Raw genomic sequence first — 27,608 nt, forward strand, 5'->3', positions numbered from 1 at the left:
AAATGTATAAACAAACACACATATATAATTTTCCACATATGCATGTATCCCTGTAGTAGTTATCTATTGCTGCAGAATAGATTATCCCCAAATTTAGCAGCTTAAAAATTACAAACATTTACTCTCATACAGTTGCTGAGGGTCAGGAATCCAGCTTACTAGACTGGTTCTGAGTCTCAAATAAAGTTGTAGTCAAGCTGCCAGCTGTTGTCATCTGAGGGCTTGATCGGGGCAGGAGGATCCTCACACAACTGCTGCTGGAAGCTTCGTAACCTCAGCACACATGGGCCTGCCCCTAGGGCTGCTCATCCACAGGGAGTGATGGGGGGGTGACCTAGTCTTGAAAGTGACATACTGTGCTATCATCTCTGCCATTTGCTATCAGTCACACAGAACAACTTTGGTACAATGTGTGAGGAAACCACAGAAGGGTGTGAATATCGGAGGCAGGGATCTTTGAGGCCGCAAACCCTCAGCAGGACTTTGATTAGTTTTACCTGTTTTCAAACGATATATAAGTGAAATTATATTGCATTATTTCTTGCAGTGTTTTCAAGCAATGTGTTTCAGAGATCTTGTCATGCTCTGTGCAGCTAAATTCACTTAGTTTCTCACTGTATCATATTACTGTGTAAAAATATACCACGATTTGTTTAACCACTTTGCTATAATGGAAACTTGGGTAGTTTCCCAATTTTTGTTATTACAAGTCGTGAGGCTATAAACATTCTCATACCTGTGTCTTGCATAGGCGCAAGAGTTATTTTAGGACATATATCAAAGAATAGAATTGCTGGGTCATTGGTCATGGGCATCTTCAACTCTAACTAGTTAACAATAAAAATTTTTTCCAAAGTTATTCCACATTCTTGAACCACACTTGGTTTGATCAGATTTTCTCATTTTTGCCAATCCAGTGGGTGTGAAATGGTATCTCACTGAGGTTCCAGTTTGCATTTTCCTTGATAACTAGCAAGGTAGAGCATCTTTTCAGGTTTATTGACCACTCTGGTTCTCTTCCCCTTTAGCATCTGCGCAAGGGGTTTCTCTGTTTTTCTTTTGTCTTTATCATATTGATTTCCCAGCTTTTTCCTATGCATGGCATTATTTAGAGTTGAGGTCATGTTACATATCTAGTTTTCTATACTTTTATTTTCACTTAACATTACCATAAGCATTTTCTCATGATCTAAATTTCAGTGAACAAGCTTTTTAAATAGTGTTTTCCAATTCAAAAAATACAGTCATGTTTAGATAATACAGAAAAGTATTAAAAAAATCAGCCATGCCCTGGCCCACCTGGCTCAGTGGTTACAGCGTTGGCCTGCGCAGCAAATGGTCGCAGGTTCGATTCCTGATCAAGGGCACGTACCTGAGTTGCCCGTTCGCTCCCCACCCAGAGCTGGGGTGCGTGCAGGAGGCAGCCAGTTGATATGTCTCTCTCACATCGGTGTTTCTCTCTCTCTCTACCCCCTTCCGCTCTCTCTGAAAAAGCAATGGAAAAAATATCCTCAGGTGAGGATTAACAACAACAAAGAAATCATCCATAATTTTATTACCCGACAATAACCACCTTTTTGCATTCTGGTATAATTCCTTCTATATTTTGCATGTAATGTACATTTTTTTATAAATTAGAATAATTCTCAGTGTAGTTTCATAATCTTTTTTTTTTTTTTTTTACAAAGTGTTGTTTTGAGCATTTTCCCACACCATTAAATATTCCTCAATTACAATTTTAATGTGTGAACTTAACCCATTTAAACCATCATCCTGTTTAATGAAGTTCTCAGTTTTTTTGTTTGTTTGTTTTAAATTTATCTTTATTGATTTCAGAGAGAGAAAGGGAGAGGAAGAGAGAGAGAGACAGAAACATCAATGATGAGTCATTGATGGGCTGCCTCCTGCAGGCCCCCACCTGGAGCCCGAAACCCAGGCATGGGCCCTGACCAGGAATTGAACCATAATCTCCTGGATCTTAGGTTGATGCTCAACTGCTGGAACTGCACCCGGCTGGGCAGAAGTTCTCAGTTTTAATTTCTTTCCGGTGTTTTAAATAACCTTGCATAAACATAAATCTTTGTCTGCGTTCACTTATTAGATTCTAATCACTTTCACTGTCATGCCTGATGCATAGAAGACCCTCAATAAATATTTATTTGGTTAAAAATAGTAAAATAAAATAAATTCAATTCCAATCAAAGATCATTTCTTAATGACCTTTCAAGAGTTTTGTGCAAGGCTCTTGATAAGTACTGCAAAGTTCCTTTCTCAAAAGACCGTAGCATTCTTTCTAAAATATAAATCTCTCCATGTCCTTTCTGATTAAAAAGCTGGGCTGATTGCTCTGGTGCCTATTTAGTATCCTGCACACTTGGGTACACATTTCCATTTAGTCTCCTCTACCACTCTGCCCCTCTTAGCCATCCCAACTTATTTCTAGAACACACCATGGGCTCCTACATTAGACCTCTTTCTCTCTCTCTCCCTCGCTCCCCTTTTCCTCCCCTCTTTCCCTCCCTCCCTTCCACTCTCTCTCTCAAAAAAAAAACAAAAAAACAAAGCGGATCATGTCCTACCCCGATTTAAAACACTTCCATGGAACATAATGGGAAGTTCAGAAATTGACCCAAATAAACTTGGGAATGCAGGTTATGATAATGGAGACATTTCAAATGAGTTGGGAAAAGATGGTAATATTAGGATAACAGGGTAGTTATTTGAAAAAAAAATTTGGATGCCTGACTCACACTGTACACCAAAGTGAATTTATGGCAGAACAAGCATTTAAACATAAAATATGAAACCATATAAAAACTAGAACAGAGAATTATTTTTATAATATTGAACTAGAAAAAGTCTTTCTAAGAATGACAGAACCTGGAAGCCACAAAGGAAAAGACCGATAAATTGAAATACATAGAAAATAAAAATTTCTCCATGGTAATAAATAATTAACTGGAAAAATATTTACAACTTATATGTAGAAAGGATAACAATTCCTATAAATCAATGAGGAAAAAAAGTTCAACAGAAAGACCAACTGAAAAAAGGGCAAATGGAATCAACCAAGAATTCACCAGAACAAGGCTCTCCTAAAAAAAAAAAAAAATTCATAAATACGAAAAATTGCTCAACTTCACTCTTACTAAAAAAATAACTAAATAAAAGTGCCTCTGGGTTTTCATCTATCTGATTGGCATGGATAAAAAGGTTTGATAACACATTGTGTAGCTCAGGATGTGAGGAGATAGGCACACTCATTGAGTGGGCAAACTGGTCCCACTGCTTTGGAGAGCACCTTCCCCAAATCCATTAAAACAAAACAAAAACAATCCATGTACTCATTTACTGATAATCCCATTTCCAGGAATTTACCTAACAGATAAACTCCCACTTACGCAAAATAACAAATGGACAAGTTATGGCATTATTTGTGATAGAAGAAGATTGGAAACTACCTAAGTGTTCCAAAATAGGGGATCGGGCAAGTAAATTATGGCATGTCTTTATAAAGTTGTTGTTGACTTAAAAAATGGAGGCGGATCCAAAATGTAGAGCTCAACGAAAAAAGCAAGACGCGGAAGCATCTGTGTAAAACATTTATACGTATAAACTTGCTTGTGAAGACAGTGACCTTCTTTGAAAGCCTGTAGAAGAGAGGAGATAAGAGTGAGGCCCTCTACGAGGGAAACCGGGGATTGGAAAGCAGGGTGAGAAGAAGACTTACTTCTTAACTCGATGCTTTTTTGTGTATTTTTAACATTCCGTTGTCCTGTATACCTAATTTTTAATCAGTTAAATTAACACAGAATAAACCACCCTTCAATGCTTAGAATCAAGCCTGACCGACTTCCACAGTCACCTTTCCAACCTCCTCTCACACCGCATTTGCCTTTCCTCACTACCTTCCAGTGCCATTGCTTCTCCTTCAGCTTCTGGAACATGCCAAAACCTTCCTGCCCCAGGACATTTCTTTTCTTTTTTAATTTATCTTTATTGATTTCAGAGAGAGGAAGGGAGAGGGAAACAGAGAGAGAAACATCAATGATGAGTCGATGGGCTGCCTCCTGCACGCCCCCTGCTGGGGGTCGAGCCCACAGCCCGGGCCTGTGCCCTGACTGGAATCGAACCTCGATCTCCTGGATCCTGGGTCGCTGCTCCACGGGGAGCCACGCCCGGCTGGGCTGCCCCCAGGGCATTTTGCCCAAGCTGCTCCCTTTGCCTAGATTAATATCCTCTAGGCTCTTCCTACGGGTTGGCATTTTCTCATAGTTCAAGTCTTGGGTTCTATGTCATCGCTTCAAAGAGGCCATCCCTAGCCGCCCCACATGCACAATCGTTGAATAAATACCTCTTCCCCCCAGGGCAGGGCTTCCATTCTTGACCACGGGGTGTAAAGTAGCACCTCTCTCTTCACCCTCTTTATTACAATATTCTGATTTACTAGTCACTATTTGAAATTACCTTGTTTGTATATTTTCTTAGTTGTTTACTGTCTCTCTTTATCTAAAGGGTTTAAAAAGGCCCCATGAAAGTAGGGACCCTGTCTTTTCTTGTTCCCAATTCTACCTTCAGCAACCTAAACAATAAGCATTTGACGAATGAATTAATGCAGCATATACTATGGGTCATACACTGTTCTACGGGCTCTACAAATAACTTTTAAAAAAAAATTTCGCTCAGCCAGGCGTAGCTCAGGGGTTGAGCATGGACCTAGGATCCAGGAGATCACGGTTCGATTCCCAGTCAGGGCACATACCCCGGTTGCGGGCTAGGCAGCCGATCAATGCCTCTCTCATCATTGATGTTTCTATCTCTCTCTCTCCCCCTCCTTTCCTCTCTCTGAAATCAATAAAAATATGTTTTAAAATAATAATAATAAATAAAAAAAATTTAAGAGAGAGAGACACTGACTTGTTGTTCCACTCACTTATGCATTCCCTGGTTGAGGCTTGAGTGTGCCTGACTGGGGATCCCATCCCTAACCTTGGGGCATTAGGACGATGATTCAACCAACTGACCTACCAGGGGCCAGGGCAGATATCAACTCTTTTAATCCTCACAGTATCTCAGTGATGGAGCTTGATTTTTACCCATTCTGCAGTTAAGAAAATTGAGGCACAGGGCTCTTGTGTAACTTGACTAAATGGAGTTGGAATCCTAAACACAATGTTCTTAGCCACAACGAAATGCTTTTCCGAGATATAAGCTGATGACGGACTAAGTGAATGAACGAATGGAAATGTGAACATAAACGTTGATTTTTAAAATTTTTTTTGCGTCTCCGGGTTCCCTAGATATTCCGCAAGAGGGCGCTTTCTCCCAGGTCTTGACGCCAGTCCTCGAGGCGCGCTCTATCTTTCCGTCTCGGGCTCGCGCGCGCTGCGCGGCACCGGAAGTGACTGGGCTTGCAAGTTCCCCCGGTCTCTTCAGGGGAAACTGAGGCCGGCTCGTTCGGAAGAGACAGAGAGAGCCGTCAGCCAGGTAGGCCGGCCCGAGTCAGCGGCGCCGAACTCGGCAGCGAAGAGCCCTAGAATCTGGAAACGACCTGACGAGGAAGGGGGGGGATGTGGCCCCCCACGGCTCGCGGGGCTCGCAGGTAGGAGCACCGCCTCCCCTATGCGTGGCAGGCGCTACGCCCAATGGGAGCCCTCGCCGTCCCACTTCCGTGCCGACTGGGCTCTCTGATTGGTTACGCCGGGGCGGGCCGCCGGGGGCGAGACCCCTCCTCCCAGAAAGGTCTAGGGGGCGCCCCTGAGGGAGAGCGGTTGCCTAGCAACGGGGCGGTGGCCAGGCGGGTACCCGGCCCTGGGCGCGGGAGAAGCCGCGAGGCCGCAGCCCACCCACGCCGGGCTCCGGAGAGGTGCAGCCCCCCCCAGCCCCCAAGCCCTCCCGGGGGCGCTAGGAAGCCGCCCGGGGCCTGGCTCCAGGAAAACGTGGTCTCGGCTGGGAGGGTCCTCGAGCAGGTCTCGACCCTTCTCCCTGACCGAAGGAGAGGCCAGGAGCCTCACCCTCACCCCGTCTTTGTGCAGGGCGCCGGCGGCCATTGTGTCCGTGCGGGAAATGGAGGACCCGGCAATCCCCTACCGCCATCGCCGCGTCCAGGGCCTTTGGGGAATTCAGAGAACACCAGCGACGTTTCTGGGGGGTCCCCGGCCTTCAGCCTTCCGGAAAGGCCCGGGAATGGCCTTTCCGAAGTCAGACCTCAGATCCGAGGCAGTTTCCCCTTCCCTCTGTCCCTCATCGAAACCTTGAGCCCCATTGAGAAATCCTTTCAGGGTTTCGGAAGCCTCACCCTGGGCCGGTACTTAAATAGAAAAAAACGACCAAAAAACCCCCCAAAACCCCCTAAAGCCCACACCAGCCACCTCTGGGAGAATTCTCCTGGCTCCCAGTAGGAGGCGGAGGGAGAGCCAAGGAGCTTGCAAGAGCGTAGGGGCTGGGCTCCCGGGTGGCAGGAGGCCGCCCTCATTCTGGGCGATGGAGGAGGAAGCAAGCGAGGTGGCCGGTTCCTGAGCGTCGTAATTCCTGTATCGCCCTCTGGGCTCCCAGCCGGCTGGGTCGCATGATCCCTCCAGCCGGAGCTGGTTTTTTTGCTAGCCGCCAAGAGGCCGGTGGAGTTACCGGCATCCCGGCTGCCACCTCCTCTCCCGACCTATGGTACAAAAGATCTTCCGGGGGCTGCACCTGCCTGCCTTTGCCAGAGACGGATTTGAATGTAGGTGGAGCGGGGGTGGGGATGGAGGGCAGACAGGTTCGGAGAAAAGGGGGTGGCTGGGGGAAAGAAAAAAAGAAAAAAAAAGGCCGGTGTGATGGTTCAGAGCCCACTGGTGCTTTCAATTTGACTTCATTGAAGTCCCTGGGAAGCTAGACCAGACCTTCATAAGAGCCACAAAGAAACCAGTTCTGGTATCTGGAGGCGGAATGTGATGTTGTAGGTTAAATGGCTTGCATATTAATTTCTTTTTTCCTGAAGCTCTTTCTCTCCCTTCAGAACCTTATCTTGGCTTTGGATCTCAGAAGACAGCCACTAAGGAGAGACCAGACTCAGTGAGTGATCAGGTGTTTTGGACAATGGACTGGTGGAGCCCATCCCTGTTATAAAAATGTCTCAGAGCAACCGGGAGCTGGTGGTTGACTTTCTCTCCTACAAGCTTTCCCAGAAAGGATACAGCTGGAGTCAGTTTAGTGATGTGGAAGAGAACAGAACTGAAGTCCCAGAAGGGACTGAATCGGAGATGGAGACCCCCAGTGCCGTCAATGGCAACCCGTCCTGGCACCTGGTGGACAGCCCCGCTGTGAATGGAGCCACTGGCCACAGCAGTAGCTTGGATGCCCGGGAGGTGATCCCCATGGCAGCGGTGAAGCAAGCTCTGAGGGAGGCGGGCGATGAGTTTGAACTGAGGTATCGGCGGGCATTCAGTGACCTGACGTCTCAGCTCCACATCACCCCAGGGACAGCATATCAGAGCTTTGAGCAAGTAGTCAATGAACTCTTCCGGGATGGGGTGAACTGGGGTCGCATTGTGGCCTTTTTCTCCTTCGGCGGGGCACTATGCGTGGAAAGCGTAGACAAGGAGATGCAGGTATTGGTGAGTCGGATCGCAACTTGGATGGCCACTTACCTGAATGACCACCTAGAGCCTTGGATCCAGGAGAACGGCGGCTGGGTAAGGACCATGCCCCTTGTGTGTCCCTTTTCCTTTGCCTCTGGTCAGAGAGGTTCTCAACAGCCTTTTCCCATACCTCTTTCTGTTCTGCTGGATGGTTACTGGACATGTTCTTTAAGGAGACATGACTGGGCCTCTGCACCGCAAAAAGTTAACTTCTAAAGTACAGATGACCTAGTTCTTGAAATACCAGGCATCTTTCATTCTGGCCACCCTTATGACCCCACTCTTTCAAACTTGTGTTCCAGTTTCTCAGTGGAGGAAAACATAGCCTGTGTGTTCATTTGAGAGTGGGAAGTTAGTCCAGTGTTTCCCTCACCCTGACATAATGGCTCACCACGCAAAGCAGTGATGAATATAATGCCCGGAGAAGATAGTGAGTATCAGTGACCCCTAAGCCCCTCCATTCTTACTTCCCCAGGGATATCTGTCCTGGGCTTCTCTCCCCCACGTCAAATTCTCTTTATTTCAGAGTTTGCATACCTGATATTCTCCTCTCAGAAAAGGGCACAGCCAGGCAGGAGTTCCCACTGGCTTGATGGCTAAGGATTGTCTGACTTTAGGGCAGTGGCCAGTTGTGTTTGTGCTGCACCCATATGTTCATTTGCTCTGAAGTGTGCAACTTTCTGCATGGTTGGCCTGTTTGCTGAGCTCTTGCTGTGTCACACATTAAGCCTGGACTTTGTACCTCACTGCCTAGGGTCGGTTGGGGAGCTCCAGCTGTTCTGCCTGTTGCTTTCCGGCCAGGGCCCTGGGGCCTCTTCACTGAGCACTGTTTGCTTGCAAAGCAAGAACCAAATCTGTGGGGCTCTATGGGACATTGAGATTCAGTGACTGACTTCAGAATCAAACTGACATGGGTGTGAATCCCAGCACTGTCATTTAACTAGCTGTGTGACTTTGGACAGACCAGTTTACCTCGAGCCTCAGTTTCTTCCATTAAAAAAATGTGGCAAGCCCTCCTTGCCTTGCAGGATATTGTAAATCTTGGAGCTAATGTGAGCCCAGTGACTGACACCAACAAGTTTGCTGTAATAGTTGTTCTTGGTCCCAGATACACTTTCTGGGCCCAGGAGTCATGCCTCATTGCTTTCCCAGGGAGAGAGAATTCTTTTGCCTGTCACCAAGTCAGGATGAGATAGTGGTAAGAGATTCTGTACCCATGGTCATTGTAGGCAGTTTTTGCTGTTCTACAGTGACCTCAGTTATATTTCCTTGCTGTCTCCCTGCCTAGGGGAGGTGAGGGCTTATGAGAGGTATTCTGTCCCCTCAGAATACCCCTAAAACTGAGCAGGCTGTGGAAAATAAATCATCTATTGAAGGAACTGAGGTGGAAGGGGCCATGCATGCACCGTGGACTCAGGAATGTCAAGAATGCAATTATCCATAGGCTGGGCCTAGGGCGTGGCAGGCACTTCAGTTTACCACTGAGCACAGGCCTCTGATTTGCCCTGGAACCCCACCCCCTGTCCTATTTCCCATTTCTTTGCAACTTCATCAACTCTTTCCCCAGCCAGCTCTTGTATGAGGCAAAGGGATCAAGTCAGTAGAGGTCAGATGACTGCGGTGGGGTTGGGGGAGGTAAAGGTAGAGGGCTCTCTTGAGCTAAGGCTAACCAGACTTGAAAGCCTTTCTGTAAATGAACTCCCTGGGGAGATAAATGATTAAATAGTTCCTGTTGGTTTGTTCAATGACCTCTCATTCCCTCCTGCTTTGATTCTCTTTGGGGGCAAATATTTGTTCAGCTGATTACAGGAGGGACAGGATTCCAGTGCTTCAGACACACCCTCTGAGGCATCTCCTGGTTGAGATTTGGACCATTTACCTACTTTGCATGACTTTTGTCTTTGGCCAGTGGTCCTAATAACTGGTGAGTTGTTGCCAGCTATTAACAAAAGGCAATCTAGGAGAGTTGCCTGGTCTGCCAGCTAGCCTCTGCAGAGGGCTACCTGGGCCAGAGAATTGCCAGTCACCACCCAGTGTTGCACGTGAAAAGAGGTTTTAGACACAGCAGCACTAGGCAAGTTCATTAGACAGCCACTGGATTGAAATTCCATTTTATCTCTTTGCTCAAGAATTATCAGAGCCCGTTGAACAACATACCATATACTTCTTCCTCTTGGTGAACAGAAGGGATGTATGCAGATGAACCAGTTATATCAGAACTGTTTCTGGGCATGCATTTTCCCTGAGGCCAGAAGGTATTGACTCAGGATCCTTTGGGTAGAAGGTATCTGCCTACTTCCCTCTCAGGTACCATTTGGTTTGAGCTGCATAGACTGGCTTCTGCAGTGGCATCTCATAACCTTCCTGGAGGATGTGGCTGGGGGATCCATGACTGTAGGAGTTATGGGTCATTCCATCCTTGGGTATTCTCTAAATTTAACATCCCTACAGGAAAAGTAAAGGAAATGTGCCTTTATGGAGTACATCTTATATTCATGGCATTGTCTTAGGTCTTTTACTTATGCAACTAAAATTTATTGAGTATCTACTCTGAAGCATGCACTTTTAGGTGCTGGCCATAGGGCAGACATGGTACCTTTCCTCATGGAAATGACATGCTATTTTCTATATTCCACACAATACTCTTCCAATGTAGGTAGGTTTATTCCCAGTTTACCTGTGAAGCTAAGTGACTGGCCCCAGGTTTCCTACAGCCAGTTAAGTGACTGAATGAGAAATTACATGTAGGTTGGCCTGATTACAAAGTCTAAACTCTTTCCATCCATATCGGGTTCTCCAAGGAGTAATAAAGTGACCCCAGCATACTAGCACAGAAATCCAGAGATGCTGTTGGGCCAAGTAAAACATGCCTGTGGAGGTGCTCACTCTGGTCTGTGATCCTGGCATTGTTTAGATAGCTGCAGGAAGAACAGTACCTGTATCTTTATTGGCAGTAGCAGGTTCCCAAAGATGTGTATGTAGCCTCAGATTCTGGCACTGGTAAAACTCAAATGGGTATCAGGGGTTTGCCCAGTCAGAGTGGGTTTCTTGTTAATTTTTTCATTGTTAAGGTCCTCTCAGGCCTTACCAGTAGATAAGAATCATGCACGTGGGGAGAAGGTGGCCTGCTCCAGGTATGTCTACTTAATTGCAGGGGATACTCCAAGGACTGGAATTCCAGACTCAGAGCCACACCACCGCTTGCCTGGGGTCACCTGGCAAGATGCTGAACCTGTTTGTCTCTTGTTCATCCATCTCTCCCACCTGTAAAATGGAATAATGATAGCCACCTGCCATAGCTTGACTCTAGTAAAGAATAGAACAAAGGCCCTTCCTGGGCCTTAGTTGTAGGGTGGAAGCATCCCTTTTAATGAATAGACTACCTGCCTCAGAAGACTGAACTTTGCCCTCAGAATTTCTAAAGAAACAAAGTCAGCCTCTGAGATTCACCCAGAATGGTATATGATGTGATCTTCCTTGGAGAGACAGAGTGTTTCTGGGGCTTTCCAGTGGGAATGTGGACAGTTGTGGGGCGAGGACCCCTGGTAGGCCAGGACATTTTGGGATTGCTATCCTTGCAAAACCCCATAGCTAGATGGAAGCACCATTGTTGAGAGCAGTGAACAGCGTGTGGGGGAGAAAACATAATTTGGCCTTTTCCAGTCTGCGTGGCTCTGTGGTCTTCTACTTTCTGTACATTTCTTCTTGCCTGGTCTGGCTTCTTTGGCATATATAGCGCAAATACCTCAGCGACCTTTGCAGATCTCAGCAGCTGTTGGCAGCTCTGTGGTTTTTTTGGGGAAACCCCATTAGAAACCCCAAACGTGGAAATTTTTAGTAATTTCATTCAGGTTCCAAAGTGAGATAGAAGTGTTTCAGGGCTCCCCCTCAAAGCACTCAGTTCTTCTAGATGTACATTTGAGGTTGCTATTAAAACCCTGTTACCATCATAGGATTTTCCAGACTTCCTAGGACAAATTTCCCCGGTAGCCCTATGGAGCCCTTCAGCTTCTGGTAGAAAATTACCAGGTATTTTTTCAGGGAGCCCCAACGGAACCCAGAGGGTTTTCTTGACTTTTGTGTGGGCAGTCACCAGATTTGCTTGGGCTGCAGGAAGCAGCAATTGTTAGCTCTCTCTTCCCAAACAGGTACTGTCTTGAGGCCGGTGGGCTTGAGTGTCCTCTTCTATGCCCTGCCTCCCTGTTTTTTTCCAGATGCCCCCAGCCTTTCATCATGGGCTTTCTTTCAGCAACTGTTTTTTTTCTGGGTTTAGCCTTGATAGGTTTAGGGGTAATTCCCAGTGAGCTGCTCTTCTACCGCAACATAATCTCCTTCTGTGTTAATTAGCAGTGTCTTGTCCCCATCCCCAACCTCCAACCTCATTCCATGGAGTCCTCCCTAAGGACTCCCTCTTTTTTCTTTGAAGGCGTCACTCTGCTCCTGGTTCTGCTTCTCTCCTGTTCCTCCAGCTGACAGCCTATCCTCCCCATTCCCAGTTGGCAGACCCGAGTCACACAACCCCCTGGGTCTTTTTGTTTAGCCTGGGGAAGGGAAGACCCAGGAGAATATGATCACTGGTTTCAAGTTTCTGAAGGAAGAGGGGCTGAGCCTTTTGTATCAGTACAGTACAGTGGTAGAGTTTAAGTTAGTGTAAAGAAGGCATTTCTAAAACTACCATGTCTCTGTCAGGTTTAGAAGCTTCCTGAGTGTCCAGGTAAACACTTGTTTGTCCATACTTATTTTCTCAGCACTGAACAGAGGTCTTAGGCATAACAGGTACCTAGTAAAAGAGATGCCCATTAAATTTCCAAAGAAACAGACGTATTAAACCAGAATAATAGTAATGGGAATTGCCCTTTACCTAATAATTTATTCATTGATTCAAACAGAATTTAGCGAGCTCCTGCTGTATGCCAGGCTGTCCTAGCTACCAGAGGTACAGCATTAAATAAAACAAATTTTCTGTCCTTGTGGAGCTCACATTCTAGTGGGGAGAGACAGACAATAAACATGTAATTACGTGCACACACAGTTTTTATATATATGTATGTGTGTATATGTGTGTGTGTATATATATAACTTATATTAGGTGTTAGTGATTACTATGAAGAAAATAAAGCCGGTTGAGGCATAGGGCATGCCTAGCAAGGGAGGTAGGGATGCAATTTTAAGAGCAGTCAAGGCAGGCATCACCAAAAGTTAGTATTTGAGCCAAGACCTGAAGAAGATGAGGTAGTGGATGATGTAGGTACCTACATGAAGTGTTATAAGCAGAGGAAATGGACTCAGGAGTGAGTATGCTTGGCATGTTCAAGGATAAGCAAGAAGGCCAATGTAGCTAGAGAAGAAACGGAGGGTGGTAGGAGGTAAAAGTGGAGAGTGGTTGAGATTGAGTGGTGAGAGGTAGTCAGGGGTCAGATCACATGGGGTATTATAGGCCTTGATGAGGGCTTAGCTTTGGTTAAATGAGAGAGGCCAGGAGATTTCGAGCAGGGGTGAAATGGTCTGAATTCTGCAAGGGTGGTTGCTGGGAGCCCAGTGAAGAGGCTGGTGCAACTGTCAGGTGAGAAAAATAGTGACTTGAATCAGGAGGTAGAGGTAGAACTGGTGAAAAGGGACTGAAAAATAAGACCAGGCTTACCCATAGCGTATTGATGGGTCCAGCCACCTTGGAAGCCGCATTTTTCAACCACTTTGAGATCACAGAATGAGGACTGAGTGAGCTAGATGTTCTTCAGGGATCGCTCTCTCCAAATGTGGTCTCCTGAATGGCCCTCCTCCACTCTAGCAATATTTCTGTCTGAATAACTATCACATGTCTGGATGCAGATCCCAGCTCACCCCCACCCAGCTGTGTGACCTTGGGCAAGCTCCTTGAATTTTCTGAGCCTTGGGACGAATAATTCCTGCCTCAAAAGGTCATGACCTGAGATGCATAGATCCTGGCACATGTTGGTATTGTAGTTATCTTCACCATAGAACTCATGTCCAAGACCCATTCGCAGAATCTGCAGTATCCAGTCTCCTTCTTTTGGATGTGTTAGTGACCCTCCAGCACATCCGCAGGGCAGACTGGCCCACCAGCATTCCTGTCAGAGCAGGAGCTCCATAGTGTTCCTGTGCCATGTTGGTATAAACCCTGGTCTTAGAGTCAGGATCCCAGTTGTACTCTCAATCTGCTCTCACTCACTGTCTTACCTCGGCTAAGTCGCTTCAGCCCCAGGCCCCAGTTTCCCCATCTGTAAGATGGAGGGTTGAAATAGACAGTCTAGGAATCCTGATTCTCACTGGCCTTAGACCTTGTGGCAGATTCCACCTTTATTGTATTTCACATTAGTTATGTTTTAAGATGGTTCTTTTCTATTAGCTGCAGTACTTTAATTACAGAAATTAATGTCAGTAAAAATATAGGGTATTATTTGTGATCCCACGCTAATAATACTCCAAATTTATGTAGCACGTAACCCTTAGCATTTTCATATCCACCTTGCCTTATTGATGCTCATGGCCACCCACGGCAGTGAGCCACAGGGAAATCTGGCTGAGAAAGATGAAGCAGCTTGCCCGAGATTACATCAGGACGATGCAGGGTTAGGACTTTCAAATCAGGATTTGACCACTAACTTGCTACATGACCTTGGGCAAGTCTTTTAATTTGTAAATGGCTATAATAATAGTGCCTTATTCTGAAGATTCAGTGAGTGAGTTCAAGTCTTAAGGCTCTCAGAGTAGTGACTATTAGGATCAGCAGCAAACAGCAACTGCATGCTAGGCCTTCTTCAGTCACATCATCTGGCTTCTCGTTTATTACATACTGATTTTTGCAAATAGTTTTTTGCAGAAAGAAACTGCCTTTGGAACCTTTGCTACTTGATTTCATCCCTGATGAGACTCTCAGGCCAAGCTGGAGCCTTACAGCTAGCTCTAAGCTACAGGGATTTTTGGGCAGACTCCAGAGTTCCCCTCGGAACTAGAGGTTTTTCTCTTGCTCTTCAGGAAATGCCATTGCCATGACTTCCATGGACTGCTTCCTGTCCCAGCCCAGCAGCCAGATTCCTGCTGGCGAGAGTGTGGAAACTGGAAAGTAATGTCCCCAAAGGCTCCCCCCTCCACAGACTTTTTTTGGATGTGTCCCTCCTTTTCCTCTTGTCAGTTACTTTCTTTGTCCCCCTTCACCCTTCACCCAGCTTCTCTCTCCAGCCTCTGATCATCCTTCTAAGATTTAGAAAATGCATTTCTACCTAGTTCTATCAGACCTTTCCCCCAGTCCCACACTGGGGGGGTTGGCCGGAACTCCTGGGTTTTCTCCATGGCTCCTTCACTCAGTAGCAGTTTCAGTCTTGGACTCCCCCTAGAGGGACATTAAGTCTGTCACTTGCAGTAGCTTCTGTCATCCATTAACCTTGAGTTCCCCCAGGGGTCCCCACCCACCCCAGCACAGGATGGAGACTCCTAAGAGAGATCTTAGGTTTGTCACATATAAATCTTACCTCTTGGAGATTGACAGCAAATGGTAGAGTGAAGTGGAGCCTGTCCCCCCACCCTTGACCCCCTGCACCTTTCAGGAGGAAGCTAGGTTGAAAACTCCTGTTGGACAATCATCTGAGGCAGGGGAGATAGCTTGGGAGGGGATTGGAACACACTCAACTATGCCTCAGATCCTTTGTTCTGCTCTTGAAAGGGAAACATCCCCCTCCCTCCTCCCTGGCCACACACACGTGCCTTTGTTCCCCTGAGTCAGGCAGCTGGGAACACAGTGTCCCTTCCAAGGAGCCTGACTTGCCTACTCAGAGGCTGGCGTCCTGGTCAGTGGGAAGGGGATGTTTTGTTCAGGAGCCCCCAGCCTCAAGTCCTTTCCATAGAAGAGCTTTTCTGTCAGAGATTAAGAACTTGCATAGAAACAGCTGCCCAGGAACTTGCCTCAAATTATTCCATGGGATGCCTATGTCCCAGGATAAAACAGTCCCTCTCTCTTATTCCACTTGGTGATTAATATTATTGTTAACATCACTATTAATAGCACCTAACATTTACCAAGTGCTTACTCTATGCCAAGCATTGTTCAGAGTGCTTTACATGTATTAATTTATCCCATTTGCACAATACCACCCTGAAGCTGGTACTATTTTTATCCCCATTTTACAAATGAGGAAACTGAGGTATAGAATGGTTAAGCAGCTTATGCAAGGTAGCGCAGTTAGTAGGTGGTAAAGCCTGGGAGGGTAGCCTCCAGGCTCCCACTTTTAAACACTTCACTGTGCCCCCTACCCCCACTGTATCATTGTCAAGATGATGGTTGGCATTTATCCAATGCTCACTGTGTGGCAGGCCTTTTACCAACATCATCTTTCTGTTACTATCCCAACAATCTTTATCATTATAGGATGTAGATTTGGGAGGACTCAGTTAGCCAGGAGGCAGAGTCTGTCTTTGAAACCAAGTCTGTCTTACTCCAAAGTCTATGTTATCTCTAAGTCTTCTTAAAAATCCTACAAGGTAGGTGGTGTTATCTTCATTTTATGGTTGAGAAAACTGAAGCTCAGAGAACAGTGACATGCTCAGGGCCTCATAGGCTAGTACCAGGAGGACCTGGGATTTAAACTTGAGGTGTTTGACTTCATACTTTACCACCTTATTGTCTGATGATAATTGCTTTTTATGTGCATGATAACACTTTATAATTTACCAGACTTTTTTGTATACATCATTTTACAGTGAGGTAGGTTAGGTGGGTATGTTCACTCCCATTTCAGGGAAGAAACTAAGGCACAGGTTTGTCCCACAGTAAATTGCAGGGCCAGACTTAGAATCCGTGTTCTGGCTTGTTAGGCAGGTGTTATCAATGTTGCCTGCCTTCCCTAAGGCTGGTTCATTGCTCAGAGCTGTCTTTGGAGTTTTTCATTTGTTAAATCTGCCAATACTGATAAATGCTTTATGTGTTCCAAGTGCTAGGGACACTGGATACTGCAGTGAGCAGGACTGGGTTTCATGCCTCAATGATCTGTTTTTATGCCCCATACTTTGGGCCTGGCTGTTGTCCTTCTGCCATCATGCTGTGTGTGCATTACCTATCTGTCCCCTCAGTTCCTGTGGACATTCCAGGCAAGGTTTATTTTAGTTAGTGTGTATTGATCACCTTCAACACACCCATAGATAAAACTCGACTCTAATTTGAAACTTAACTTGATTTCTTGCTGGTAGCGTAACACTAGGCACATCAGCTTCAAATTTTCATTCATAAATCTCAGAGAGTAATACCAACCTACCAGAGTAAGCGAGGCTTAAACCAGAAAGTGAAATGCTAAAGTTTTTAGTTATAATAACAGAATCTATGTTGAGTGCTGATTCTGTGCCAGGTGCTGTGCTTATGCCCTTGACATAATCATCTTGTTTGGTCCCCACAACTGCTCTGATGTGAAGATGGAGAATCCAGAGCTTCAAGAGGCTCTATAATGCCTCCACAGTAACACACCTTATACACCTTGTACTCAGATATATCTAGTGCTAAAGCCTGCCCTCAAGCCACTGCGTCATAACTTCTTTGCAGGTCCAGACTGGCTTATTTCATTCTGAGTACTTGGCACAGGGCCTGGGGTTGGGCAAGGACTCAGCCAGGATCTGCTCAATGAGCATGAAAGGTTGTTATTATTACATGGCAGGTTAGGCTACAAAAATGTCTGTCTCTAAAGCAGCAAACTCATTTGAAGCAGTAGGAGTAGACCTAAAACACTCGGTGAATGGCTCCAGGCAAACTGTGCCAAATCTGTGGTGCAGACTCCAGAAGCAGAAGAGGACAGACCCACTGACTGCATCCTACAGGTGCCATGGACCCCTGCCAAACCGGCCCACTTCCACCATCAGCTACTCAATTGATGACTCGGCCCAGAGGTCTCCACCCTCAGTCTGCATCATCAGTGAGCACCCTCTCCCTCCCCATCTGCATCACCAGCCCAGACCCTCTTCTGTGCTGGTTGTGGGGTGTCAGAAAGGGGGAAGGTCACTAGGAGCTTGAATAATAGTTTTCTCAGCAGTGTGGCTTTATGTAATTCACAGAGTCCTCTCTTTCCTTATCTGTAAAATGAAGATAGTAGTCACCCCTCAAGATAATAGCAGTAATCTCTTTCTCATAGGCTGCTGTGTTTCTTCTGCCTGGATCATTCTTCCCCTAGATCTAATTAGGGCTGTCATCTTATCATTTAGGTCTCAAATATCATCTCCACAGAGGCTACCCATGCTTACATGTTTACTGTCTGTCTCCTCCAGTAAAACCTAAACTTCCAGAGTATAGGGGCTTTGTCTCATTTTTACCTACATTCCCAGCATCTAGCAGAGTGCTTGACGCATAGGAGACACTCAACAAATATTTGTTGAATGAGTGAGTGAGTGATTCTGTAGCTCATCTAGTACAGTGCCTGACAGACAGTTTGCTCAGTCAGTGTAAGGCATCATTATTTGTTATCTGTTAGGAAGATGTGGGCTATGAAGACTTTCTGTAGGTGAAAAGAATGTGGCAAGAGTGGGCTCAGTAGGTAAGAACCACCCAGACAGATCTGGAATGTGGATTGTGTATGAAGCATTTGGGAGACAGTGAGGAGGCAGACTGGCTGAAAAGGGTGTGGGTTGTCAGTAAAGTTGGTCATGAAAAAGGGAGCAGTGACTGGTGGAGGCCTCTGGGAAGAAGGATAGGAATGGTTGATGGTAGAGATGGACCCAATGAGGAGAGGCCCATCACTGGGGGGTGCAGCCAGTCTCCAGTAACCCCTGGGAAAGAGAATCCCTTGGCAGCTTGGGTCAGTAGACAGAGCTCCTGGGAGATAAAAGCCAGAGGCACCTGCGACCTGCAGATCAGGTAGACTGCCCTGGTTGTTATTTTGGGGCTCTGGGCCAGGTGCAGATTCAAAGGCTTGATTGAAGCCTTTTGGCAATTCTGGTCTCAGCAGGGTAAACATCACCTGTCTCCTGCCACCTGTGGCAACAATGCCGGGAAGGTACCCTGGGTGGCCCAAAGGGGCCTAGCTTTCTTGCTGCCCTAGTAGAGCAAGAAATAACCCCTCAAGAGAGGCCACTCCTTCCCTGCCCCATGGCTCCCTTCTGAAGAGTCCAGGTGGTGATAAGGTGCCTCCTGCCCAAGAGCAACCTCCCCCCTTCCGTGGTTTTGGCCTCTGGAAGTCTGGGGCGGGGCATTGGGAGCCGTTGACAGCTGGGCCCAGCTGGGGGGAGGGGTCGACTTGGGAGCAGGTGCAGATTTCGGGGAGGGTGGGGCCTGAAGGGAAGTAGGGATCTTGGTAGGCTGCAGAATTTCCCTCCCCACCCCCCAGCCACAGCTGGCTTCTCCAGGAACCTGATGACCTAGTTACAATGCTTAGAAATTGTTAGCTTAGCTTGCAGTTCAGGGTTGTGCCAGTCTCCTTTCTGAGGCTCCTTGTTTCCAAAAGGTGCCCTGACATTCCACCAAGGGGGTTCTATGTGAAGGACATGCGCCATGTCATGTGTACAGACTTCTTGCCCAAGAAAGTAAAGAACCAATCAGTCAGTCTTCTTCTCTTTTTCCCTGGTGTGCTCCCCACCCCATCTCTGGGAGGAAAGACTACCCTGCCCCCACCATCTCTGTCTCTCACTGGGGGCTTGGTAGATGGCAACTGGAGGTCACAAACTTCTTCCCTGGAGGTTCAGCAGAGTGGGAGAGACTTCTGTTGCCCTAGGGATAGCTTGAGCATACTTACCCATTCCCACCTTACCTTCTCATCTCAGTGGAGTGAGAAAGAATCTTTTGGGGGCTCTGGAGGCACCAGCCTTCCAGGTAGCAGCTGTTCCTGGTATTCCTGATGTCTACCTCTCCAGTACCTCCCCTGGGAGAAATTCCATGACCGTTAAGAATAAAGTACAGCCCAGCTGGGTGTGTCTTGGGTTGATTATCAACCTAGGATCCAGGAGATCATGGTTCGATTCCCGGTCAGAGCACATGCCCAGGTTGCGGGCTCGATCTCCAGCCGGGAGTGTACAGGAGGCAGCCTATCAATGACAACTCTCATCATTGATGTTTCTATCTCTCTCTCTGAAATCAATAAAGATATATATATATATATATATATATATATATATATATATATATATATATATATATATTATTATTATTTTTTTTTTTTTTAAAGAATCGGGTACAAAATTTGACAAACCAATGCTGAATCCTATTTGCTCTATAGTTATCCTTGGGCAGATTACTTAATCTCCCCCAGTCTTAGTTTCCTCATCTATAAAAAAGGGGATAACAATACATAATTCTTTTCTAGAAATATTTTTATAAGCATGAAAATAACTGGTAAGATACATGGAGCATTTAGCATGTAGCCTTGCATATAGTAATTACCACTCAGTATGGCAGCTACTGTTATTTTTATCAAATTGCGTTCATAGGTGATCAAAGTGAGTAATGCTGTCATTGCTATTGGAACTACTCTTTAAGAGCAAACTTTTAGTCTGATAAAGTATGTGGATTATCTTTTAAACCAAGAGTTTGGAGATCTTAAGATTCCTGAAGCTCGGGACTGACTCAACCTTGTCCCCCAACCTCCTCCACAAGGTCCCCAAGTCATAGTTTGTACACTATAGGGTTTGGCCAATGTTGCGGAGTAGGCATTTATTTAGCAGTGGTACAGCATATTTTCTTCGATCTTTGCCAAGTACCTCCAGTGAACAGGGAATTCCTCTTCTGCTTTATTTGCTGCTATATCCCTAGATCCTGTCACAGAACCTGGAATATAGAAGGTGCTCAATCATATTTGTTGATTGAATAGATTGAGTATTTAAAGTGTGTAGGAGCATGCCTAGCACACAGTAGGTACTTGGCATGTGTTTGATTAAACAAGGTGTGGTGGCGCTCTGGAGTTTTTCCAGGATGGCCCCATTCCTTGTTTACCGTGTGGCCGTAAGTCTCTTGCCCAAGCTTTGCCTGTTTCCTCATCTGTTGAAGAAAGATAACACCCGACTTGCCTCCCTCGTGGGCTAGCTGCGAGACCCAAGGAGATGATAGATGAAAAAGCACTTTGAGAACTATAAATGTTTGGACTTGTTGCTGCTCCCGAGGTCATAGCCATAGCTGTGTCATTCATTCATTCAGCCAACAAGCATTTTTTGAGTGGAAGTAGTATCCTAGCTCTCTCACTTATCTGGTTTCATGAGTTTGGACAAGTGACTTTACTTCTCTAAGCCTGAACATTTATAAATTGGAAATAGTACTCATTTCGCAGGATTGTTGGGAGAAATACTAAGCAAGATGCTCTGAGCTTATTGAGGATGGAAACAGTCTCACTGTTATCAGCTACTATTACGACTAGCACTTGGTGGCTGTTTAGTGACTGAGTTAACGAACATTCACAACGATGACTGGCATATGCACAGTGCCTGATGTAGAGTAAAAGCTTACCAAATGCTCGGTCCTTCCTTTTCCTCTCACTGTGAAGTTCAGTCATTCATTGATTCAGCCATCAATTGCCTTCTATAGTCAGATTACCAGGCAAAACCAGGCTTCCCATTTGAGTCACACTGGTGTGACTCAAATGGGAAGTAGAAGTGAGTATTAATTTCTGACCCCTGGATGTTCTTGTCTATCTAGGCTGTACTGCTGAGTGGGAGCTCTGACCTGGCCAGGATCATTGCTGCTTAAACATAAAACTGAGGCACAGTGGGCCTCACCCCACGTGTACCTCTGATTCAGAGCAAAAACACCCACCCCTTTTTTTGCCTGCTCTCCATCTGCTACTGAGGGAGAAAATTTTCTCTTTGCTCACAGCACCTACATTCATATGGAACCCTAGGGGTTACCATATCAAGGAAGTCCCTAGGGAGTCACTCAGAAATGGCCCTTTGGGGCAGGTCCAGGGAGGGGCCCAAGTCTAAGGCTCAGAGTCTCCTGGGACTGGGTCAAGCAGCAGGTGCAGGTATGAGGCCCCAGGCTGGTGGCTAAGTAATGAAACTGAGAGATATGTAGGGCCAGACAAGAAGTCAACCCCAAGGAAACAACCTGCCTATCCATGCAGGTGTCTGGGCACCTGGGGGCAGTTTCTGAGTCTGATTTACTTGGTTGTGGTTCCAAAGTAGTACCTCAAGTCTCAGTGATTGGAAGCCATGGAACTCCAGAGCAAAGCCTGTGGTTGGCGCCCAGGTCAGTACGTTTAAACCCTTCTCAGACTCTTGTCAGGGTGAAAGAGGACTTTCCTCTGGGCTCCACAGCACTTACTATTGGAAGATCTTCAAGTTCAATGGAATAATAACCACAGCTCCCTCTATGGGGCCCCTGTACCATGCTGGAGGCTTTTTAAGAGAATGGGGTCATTTTGTTGTAGGCGGCAGGAACGGCACCAATTGTTAGACCCATGGGGTCAGACTGGACCTGGGTTTAGCAACCTCTGTACTTGGGTTCTGGCTAGGAAAGAATTCAGAGCCAAGAGAACATTTTTTTATAAAATCACAAAGGTAGAAAAAGTAATTCTTAGAAAATGGGCTTAAGAAACAAGTTTTAGAGGTAAAGGAAGGGCCTTTGGAGCTTGGGAGTGAGGAAGCTAATGGTAACCCACCTGGTGGGTGGGTGGCAGGGGGAAGGAAAGGAAAGGAAAGGGGAAAAGGAAAGGGAGAGGGAAAAGTGGGGCCTGCTCCCAGGAGGGAGAGCGCAGTGTCCTGCACTGTGTCCTTCGTAGTAAGGGTTTTAAGGGAGGAGATTTTAGGGGAGGTCCCAGGGGAAGATCTCATTATAGTATTCAGCAGCTTTCCAGATGTGTCCTTTCAGGGTCTGGGTCTCCACTGATTGATGGGTCAGTGCCAGGGGCAGGGTCATTATTCAGTGCCGCTCGTCCTGAGGTCAGCTATGGCTGGTTTTGCTCTTCTGGGCCTGGAGCTGAAATAAAACTGAGGCCTGGATGTTATCTCTAGGGAGGAAGGGTCAGGGGGTCCAAACTGCGTGACCAGCGATATGCTAGGGGAGAAAAGGCTACCCTGGGGGCAAGGTCTCAGCCTACAGTTGTCTGTTGCTAGGCACCTGGGGCTTTCCACCCTGGTGACCTGTATCTCGCCCATCGTCCTTGCTCTACTCACGTCTGTCTAACTGCCTACCACAATTTCATTATTGGAATTAAAGGCTTTGAAGTCAGACAGAGCTGAGTTTGAATCTGGGCTCCATCATGTAACAGCTCTTTGATTATGGCACATCCCTAACCCTTTCTGAGCTTCAGTTACCCTATCTGAAAAATGGAGGTAATAATACCTGCCTCATAGGGCTTTTTGTAAGGATGAAGTAAGATCATACATGTCAAGCTTAGCGCAGATGTTATAGTAATTTTAATAATAACTAACGTTTATTGAGCATTTACACTTAAGTGTTTCATGTGTGTTAATTCATTGAATTCTCAAAACAGTACCATTGAGGTAGGTACTCTTATTATCATTTTACAGAGGTGAATAGTGAGGCATAAGGAAGTTAAGGAATTTGTCCAAAGATGCACAGCTAGTAAGTGGTGAAATCTTGATTTGAGCCCATGCAGTCTGGCTCAAAAGCCCACACGTTCTACCTCAGGATAAGGAGGGCCTCTTAAATGTTGCTGCTGCTGTTCTTGTATCCAGCATTGTCGCTGCCTGTGGTTTTTGGTCTGTCTGCTGAATTCTGAGCTCAGTGAGGTCAAGAAACCCATCTGAATCACCTCCCATCCCCAGAGACCAACACAGTACTCATAGTACTCATTAATATTTGCTTAATGGCTGAGAATATTCCCTCTCTTCATTAATCAGTCAGTAGCTCTTTATCAACCATTTCCTATAGGCTAGATTTGCGCTAAATCCTGGGAGGAATGCAAAGGACAACTAAGTCTCTATTACTAGAAGATTGGGTGGAGGGGGGAGCCGAGGGCATTCCAGAACACTGTGTCATTGGCAGAAACTTCCACACTGGAGGCAGAGACAATACAGGTGGTTTAGGGATGTTTTCTAAGCTGGGATTCCCACCCCTCCCTGATTCGGCCACTCCCTCCATCACTTGCAGAACAAGGTGACTCAGATTCCCTACTCCTGCCCAAGACAGAAACCACTCCTTTGCTCCCTCTGTAGTGAGGAGGATACTTCATCTTTCTTGCTCAGGCAACCAGTTTGAGGGAGCTTAGAATGACAGAAAAAGAAGTTTGGAGTGGGGAAATAACCTTTAAAAGAACCTTTCTGTGCCAACACTGCAGCCAAAGTGATCTTTTAAAAACCAAGTTCAGAACTTATCACAACTCTTGTACTACCCTCCACCCACTTGGAATAAGAGTCCTTACCAAGGCCTCCTAGGCCTGCACCATCAATACTGGCAGCCTCACCATCTTCCATCCCTCCACCCCTCCCTCTCTGCACTCCAGCCTCAGGGGTCTCCTGCTGTTCCTGGTTCCTGGCACACTAGTCTCTGCCTGAGGGACTTGGTAGTTGCTGTTCCCTCTGCCAGGAATGCTCTGCCCCTGGTGTTTGTCTTGTTGGTTCTTTCAGTTGACTCAGCTCACAGGTCACCTCCTCTGAGAGGTTCTTTGACCTTTGGTCTAAAGTAACTGAGCTACTTCTAAATCACTCTCTAGTTTTTAACCTTTTTGTATTTTTGTCATAGCACTACCTCTATCTAAATTTTCTTTTTGTTTAACGTTTTTTGTTTGTCTCTTCTACTAGAATATATACTCCATGATAGGACTTTAGTTTGTTCGTCATTGCATCTTTAATGCCTAGAACTATTCTTTGCAGGTAGTAAACATTCAGTGCATGATTTTGGAATGAATGATTGAACAAATGAACAAACCTAAGACATTGCTTTCATTTACACATGAGAAAACTGAGGCCCAGAGAAGAGAAGCTAATAAGAATTGACAGTGTTCTTTTGCCTTACCTGTTGAATGCTCACTAAGTGCCAAGCACTATACTCAATGATTTACGAGTATTAGCTTTGTCACTTATCTTTGTTATAGAGTTGTTTGGAAAATTATTTTTTGTACACAATTGTAGCATTTTAAAGAAAACTGGACCAACTCTTATTTTTTATTGGGACCTCACTCTTTTTAACAAAGAGTTGGAGGCAACTTAGAAAAGTTCTGAAAAGATAGAATAAACCAAAGGATAGAACCAAAAGGATAAAACATCTGGAGAGTGTCAAGTGAAAGGAGAGTATGGTAAGAGGACAGGAACCAGAACTAAGATTAGTTCACAGAAATGGATACCACCACGCAAGCCCCTTTGAACTGAGCAAAGTTTTCTACCGTTCTTTATGATTGATAACTAAATTGTGCCCAGATTCTTGAAAGTGATGCTTTCTCAAAAACCCAGTCACACACATGACCATGGGATTGTCCCTGACTGCATGTTGTAGTGCCAGATTTGTTGGGCCCCCTCACTGCCTCATCAGCTGGGCTCCTGGACTGAGGCAACAGGATCTCCTCTTCCTCCTTGTCTACCAAAGGAGCCTGTCCAGCAGGGAGGAGCCTGGCCCTCTCTCCAGCCCTCTGTGAACCCAGCCAACTTTTTTCAAAGAGGGCCTTTTCCTCTGAAGATTTATTTAATGAGATATCACTATTGAAGATCCAGTTCTGTTCTTCAAGACACTTCCAATTGAAATAGAAAAGACAATGCACATAAAAAGAGATTTTGTGAAAGGTAACAATAAATACTAAATGCCAAATAAGAAAAGTACTTCATAGAAGAGGTGAGATTTGTACTGGGACTTAGTCACAGAGACAGGGTAAAGAGGGGCAGGTGCTCCCAGCAAGCTGGGGGAGAGGAGGTCCACGTGAGCTAAGATGTGCAGGCTGGGATGGACTCTCAAGAAGAGAGACCCATAAGCAGTGGCAGGGCAGCGTATGGAGTATGTGTGGTGTGTGGAAGGATCTCTCTTACTAGATAATAAAGCCAGAAATGTCAGCTGGAGCCAGATTTGTGGGAGCCTCAAGTGCCAGGGAAAGATTCCAAGACCCTCCTCAGCAGCCCTTGTATCTCAGTAGATGAGTCATTGCCAGGCATGGATGCACATCCTGGCCACCTGTCGGTCCACTGATTCCCAGGTAGCAGTGCCAGCACCTGAAATGGGAGCCAGGACCTTGAACTGACAGTGAGCAGAGAAGTAAGTGTGGGGACCATGGTCAGTTTAGCTTTTGGCGATCCCAGGTGCATTCATTTGGTGATTCAGCGGATGTTTATTGAGCACCGCTATAGTTGATCCTTGAACAATGGGGGCGATTAGGGGCTCTGACCCCCTTACAGTAGAAACTCCAGGTATAACTTAAGTTGGCCCTCCACATACACGGATTCCCAATCATTTATTGAATGTACTACATGCCAGGTCCTGTGCTGTTAGGGGTGCAGTGATGAATAGCACAGTTAAGGACACTGCTTTCATAGAGCTCATCTTAGTGGGGGAGACGGCTAGCCTGAGAAACAAACAAATAAGATGATTTCAGATAGAAGGTTAAATTTTGTAAAGAAAATGAAACAGTGATGGAGTGTCTAGGGAAGCAACTTTATACAGGGAGATCAAGGAAGGCCTCTCTGAGGAGATGACATTTGACCTGAGAGGAGATTAAGGAGAAAGATCCAGCCCAGGAAGACTTGAAGCAAAGATTTTACAAACAGAAAAGCAAGGCAAGACTGAGCTTGGCTCATCGGAGCTTTGGGCCCACGCAGATACTCAGCTGACCTGGTGGGCTCAGTCTGGCCTTGTTTCCCTTTGTGTTATGGAGAAGATGGTTTTAATGCTGACTACCACTTACTGAACACATATCCTGTGTTAGGCACTCTGTATACATTTTCTCATTTAATTCTCCCACCCAGCTTCTACGGTAAGTGGTCTGTTGACCCGTTTCTTTTCTTTTTTTTTAAAATTCTTTTTTTTTCCTTTTTTTTTAAAAAATCTTTATTGATTTCAGAGAGAGGAAAGGAAAGGGAAAGAGAGATAGAAGCATCAATGATGAGAGAGTCATTGATCAAGCCCGCAGCCCGGGCATGTGCCCTGACCGGGAATCGAACCCTGATCGCCTGGATCCCAGGTCGATGCTCAGCCGCTGAGCCACGCCCGGCTGGGCGACCCCAGTTTCTTTTCCAGCGAGGAAACTGAGGTTCAAAGAGATGAAGTTCCGTGCCCAGGGTCCATGGTGGAATCTGGATTCAGACCCAGACTGGTCTGGCTCTAAACCCAGGCTTTTTCCCACTGCTCCACCCTCGGAATAAATGGAGCATTGTTAGCTCAGGACATGCAGAAAGCTATTTAGCAAAAGGAGAGTTGGGAATGTATCTTGGAATGTGAGTCTTAAAGGATACCTACTGTCCTCCCAACTGAGAGGACTCTTTTTGTTCATCTGCAGGAGAGTACCCCAGAGCCTGGGATTACTGTTGGCCTTTGCCAGAGGCATGTTTGGACTTAGCCAGCTGAGTATCCCCCAGTTTCCTGCTTTTACCATCTCAGCTGCTGGTCAGGAGGTTTGGGAAGGTGACATCATCTAGCTGAATCAGCTGCTGCTTCTAGACACATTAACGGGAACTGAAAGTTCCTTCCCACTCTGCAGATCTCTTCAGAACAAGGCTGGGGTGTGGGTATTTCACCTATCTACAGGGTCTTGGCTGGAACAGTGCTCCTGCTCTTAAAGAGCTAGAAGGTGCATTTTCCTGGAGAAAGCTGTCCTCAAGACTTCACAAGCTAAGGGAACAGAGTGCTCTTGAGGGGTAGGATAGGAGGATTCACAGGAGGCCCCCCCATCTCTCTCCTCCACATCAGTGAGAATTTCAGACCCTTCTGTTCTCATCTGCCTTAAGTTCAAGGCACAGGCCCAACACTGTAGAATGGGCAAACAAAATGTTATTTGTGGACTTAGATATTAAGGCATTTAGAGTGTGGTCAAGAGGACAAAAAGAAAGTTCAGAGCAGAGCAGCCACCACACTATGATCTATTGACTATCCCCCTTGACCCAATGACCAAAAAGGAAAAAAGTTAGTGAAATACA

General features: G+C 46.0%; 1 protein-coding gene across 5 annotated transcripts in view; it reads left to right on the forward strand.

Annotated features, from left to right (window-relative positions):
• Positions 1 to 5,418: 5,418 nt before the first annotated feature.
• Positions 5,419 to 27,608, forward strand: part of BCL2L1 (BCL2 like 1) — a 45,746-nt gene continuing 23,556 nt past the window's right edge. Inside the window, exons 1-2 of one of the 5 annotated variants that reach the window (XM_087818818.1) lie at positions 5,419 to 5,487; positions 6,998 to 7,673. In XM_087818818.1, coding sequence (XP_087674944.1) covers positions 7,110 to 7,673 — 564 coding nt within the window. In that variant the 5' untranslated portion in view covers positions 5,419 to 5,487; positions 6,998 to 7,109. The other 4 variants (XM_016200611.2, XM_016200610.2, XM_016200612.2 and 1 more) reach the window with 4 other exon arrangements.

The sequence above is a fragment of the Miniopterus natalensis genome, chromosome 7 (assembly GCF_054644295.1).
Source record: "Miniopterus natalensis isolate mMinNat1 chromosome 7, mMinNat1.hap1, whole genome shotgun sequence".
NCBI classification, from domain to species: domain Eukaryota; kingdom Metazoa; phylum Chordata; class Mammalia; order Chiroptera; family Miniopteridae; genus Miniopterus; species Miniopterus natalensis.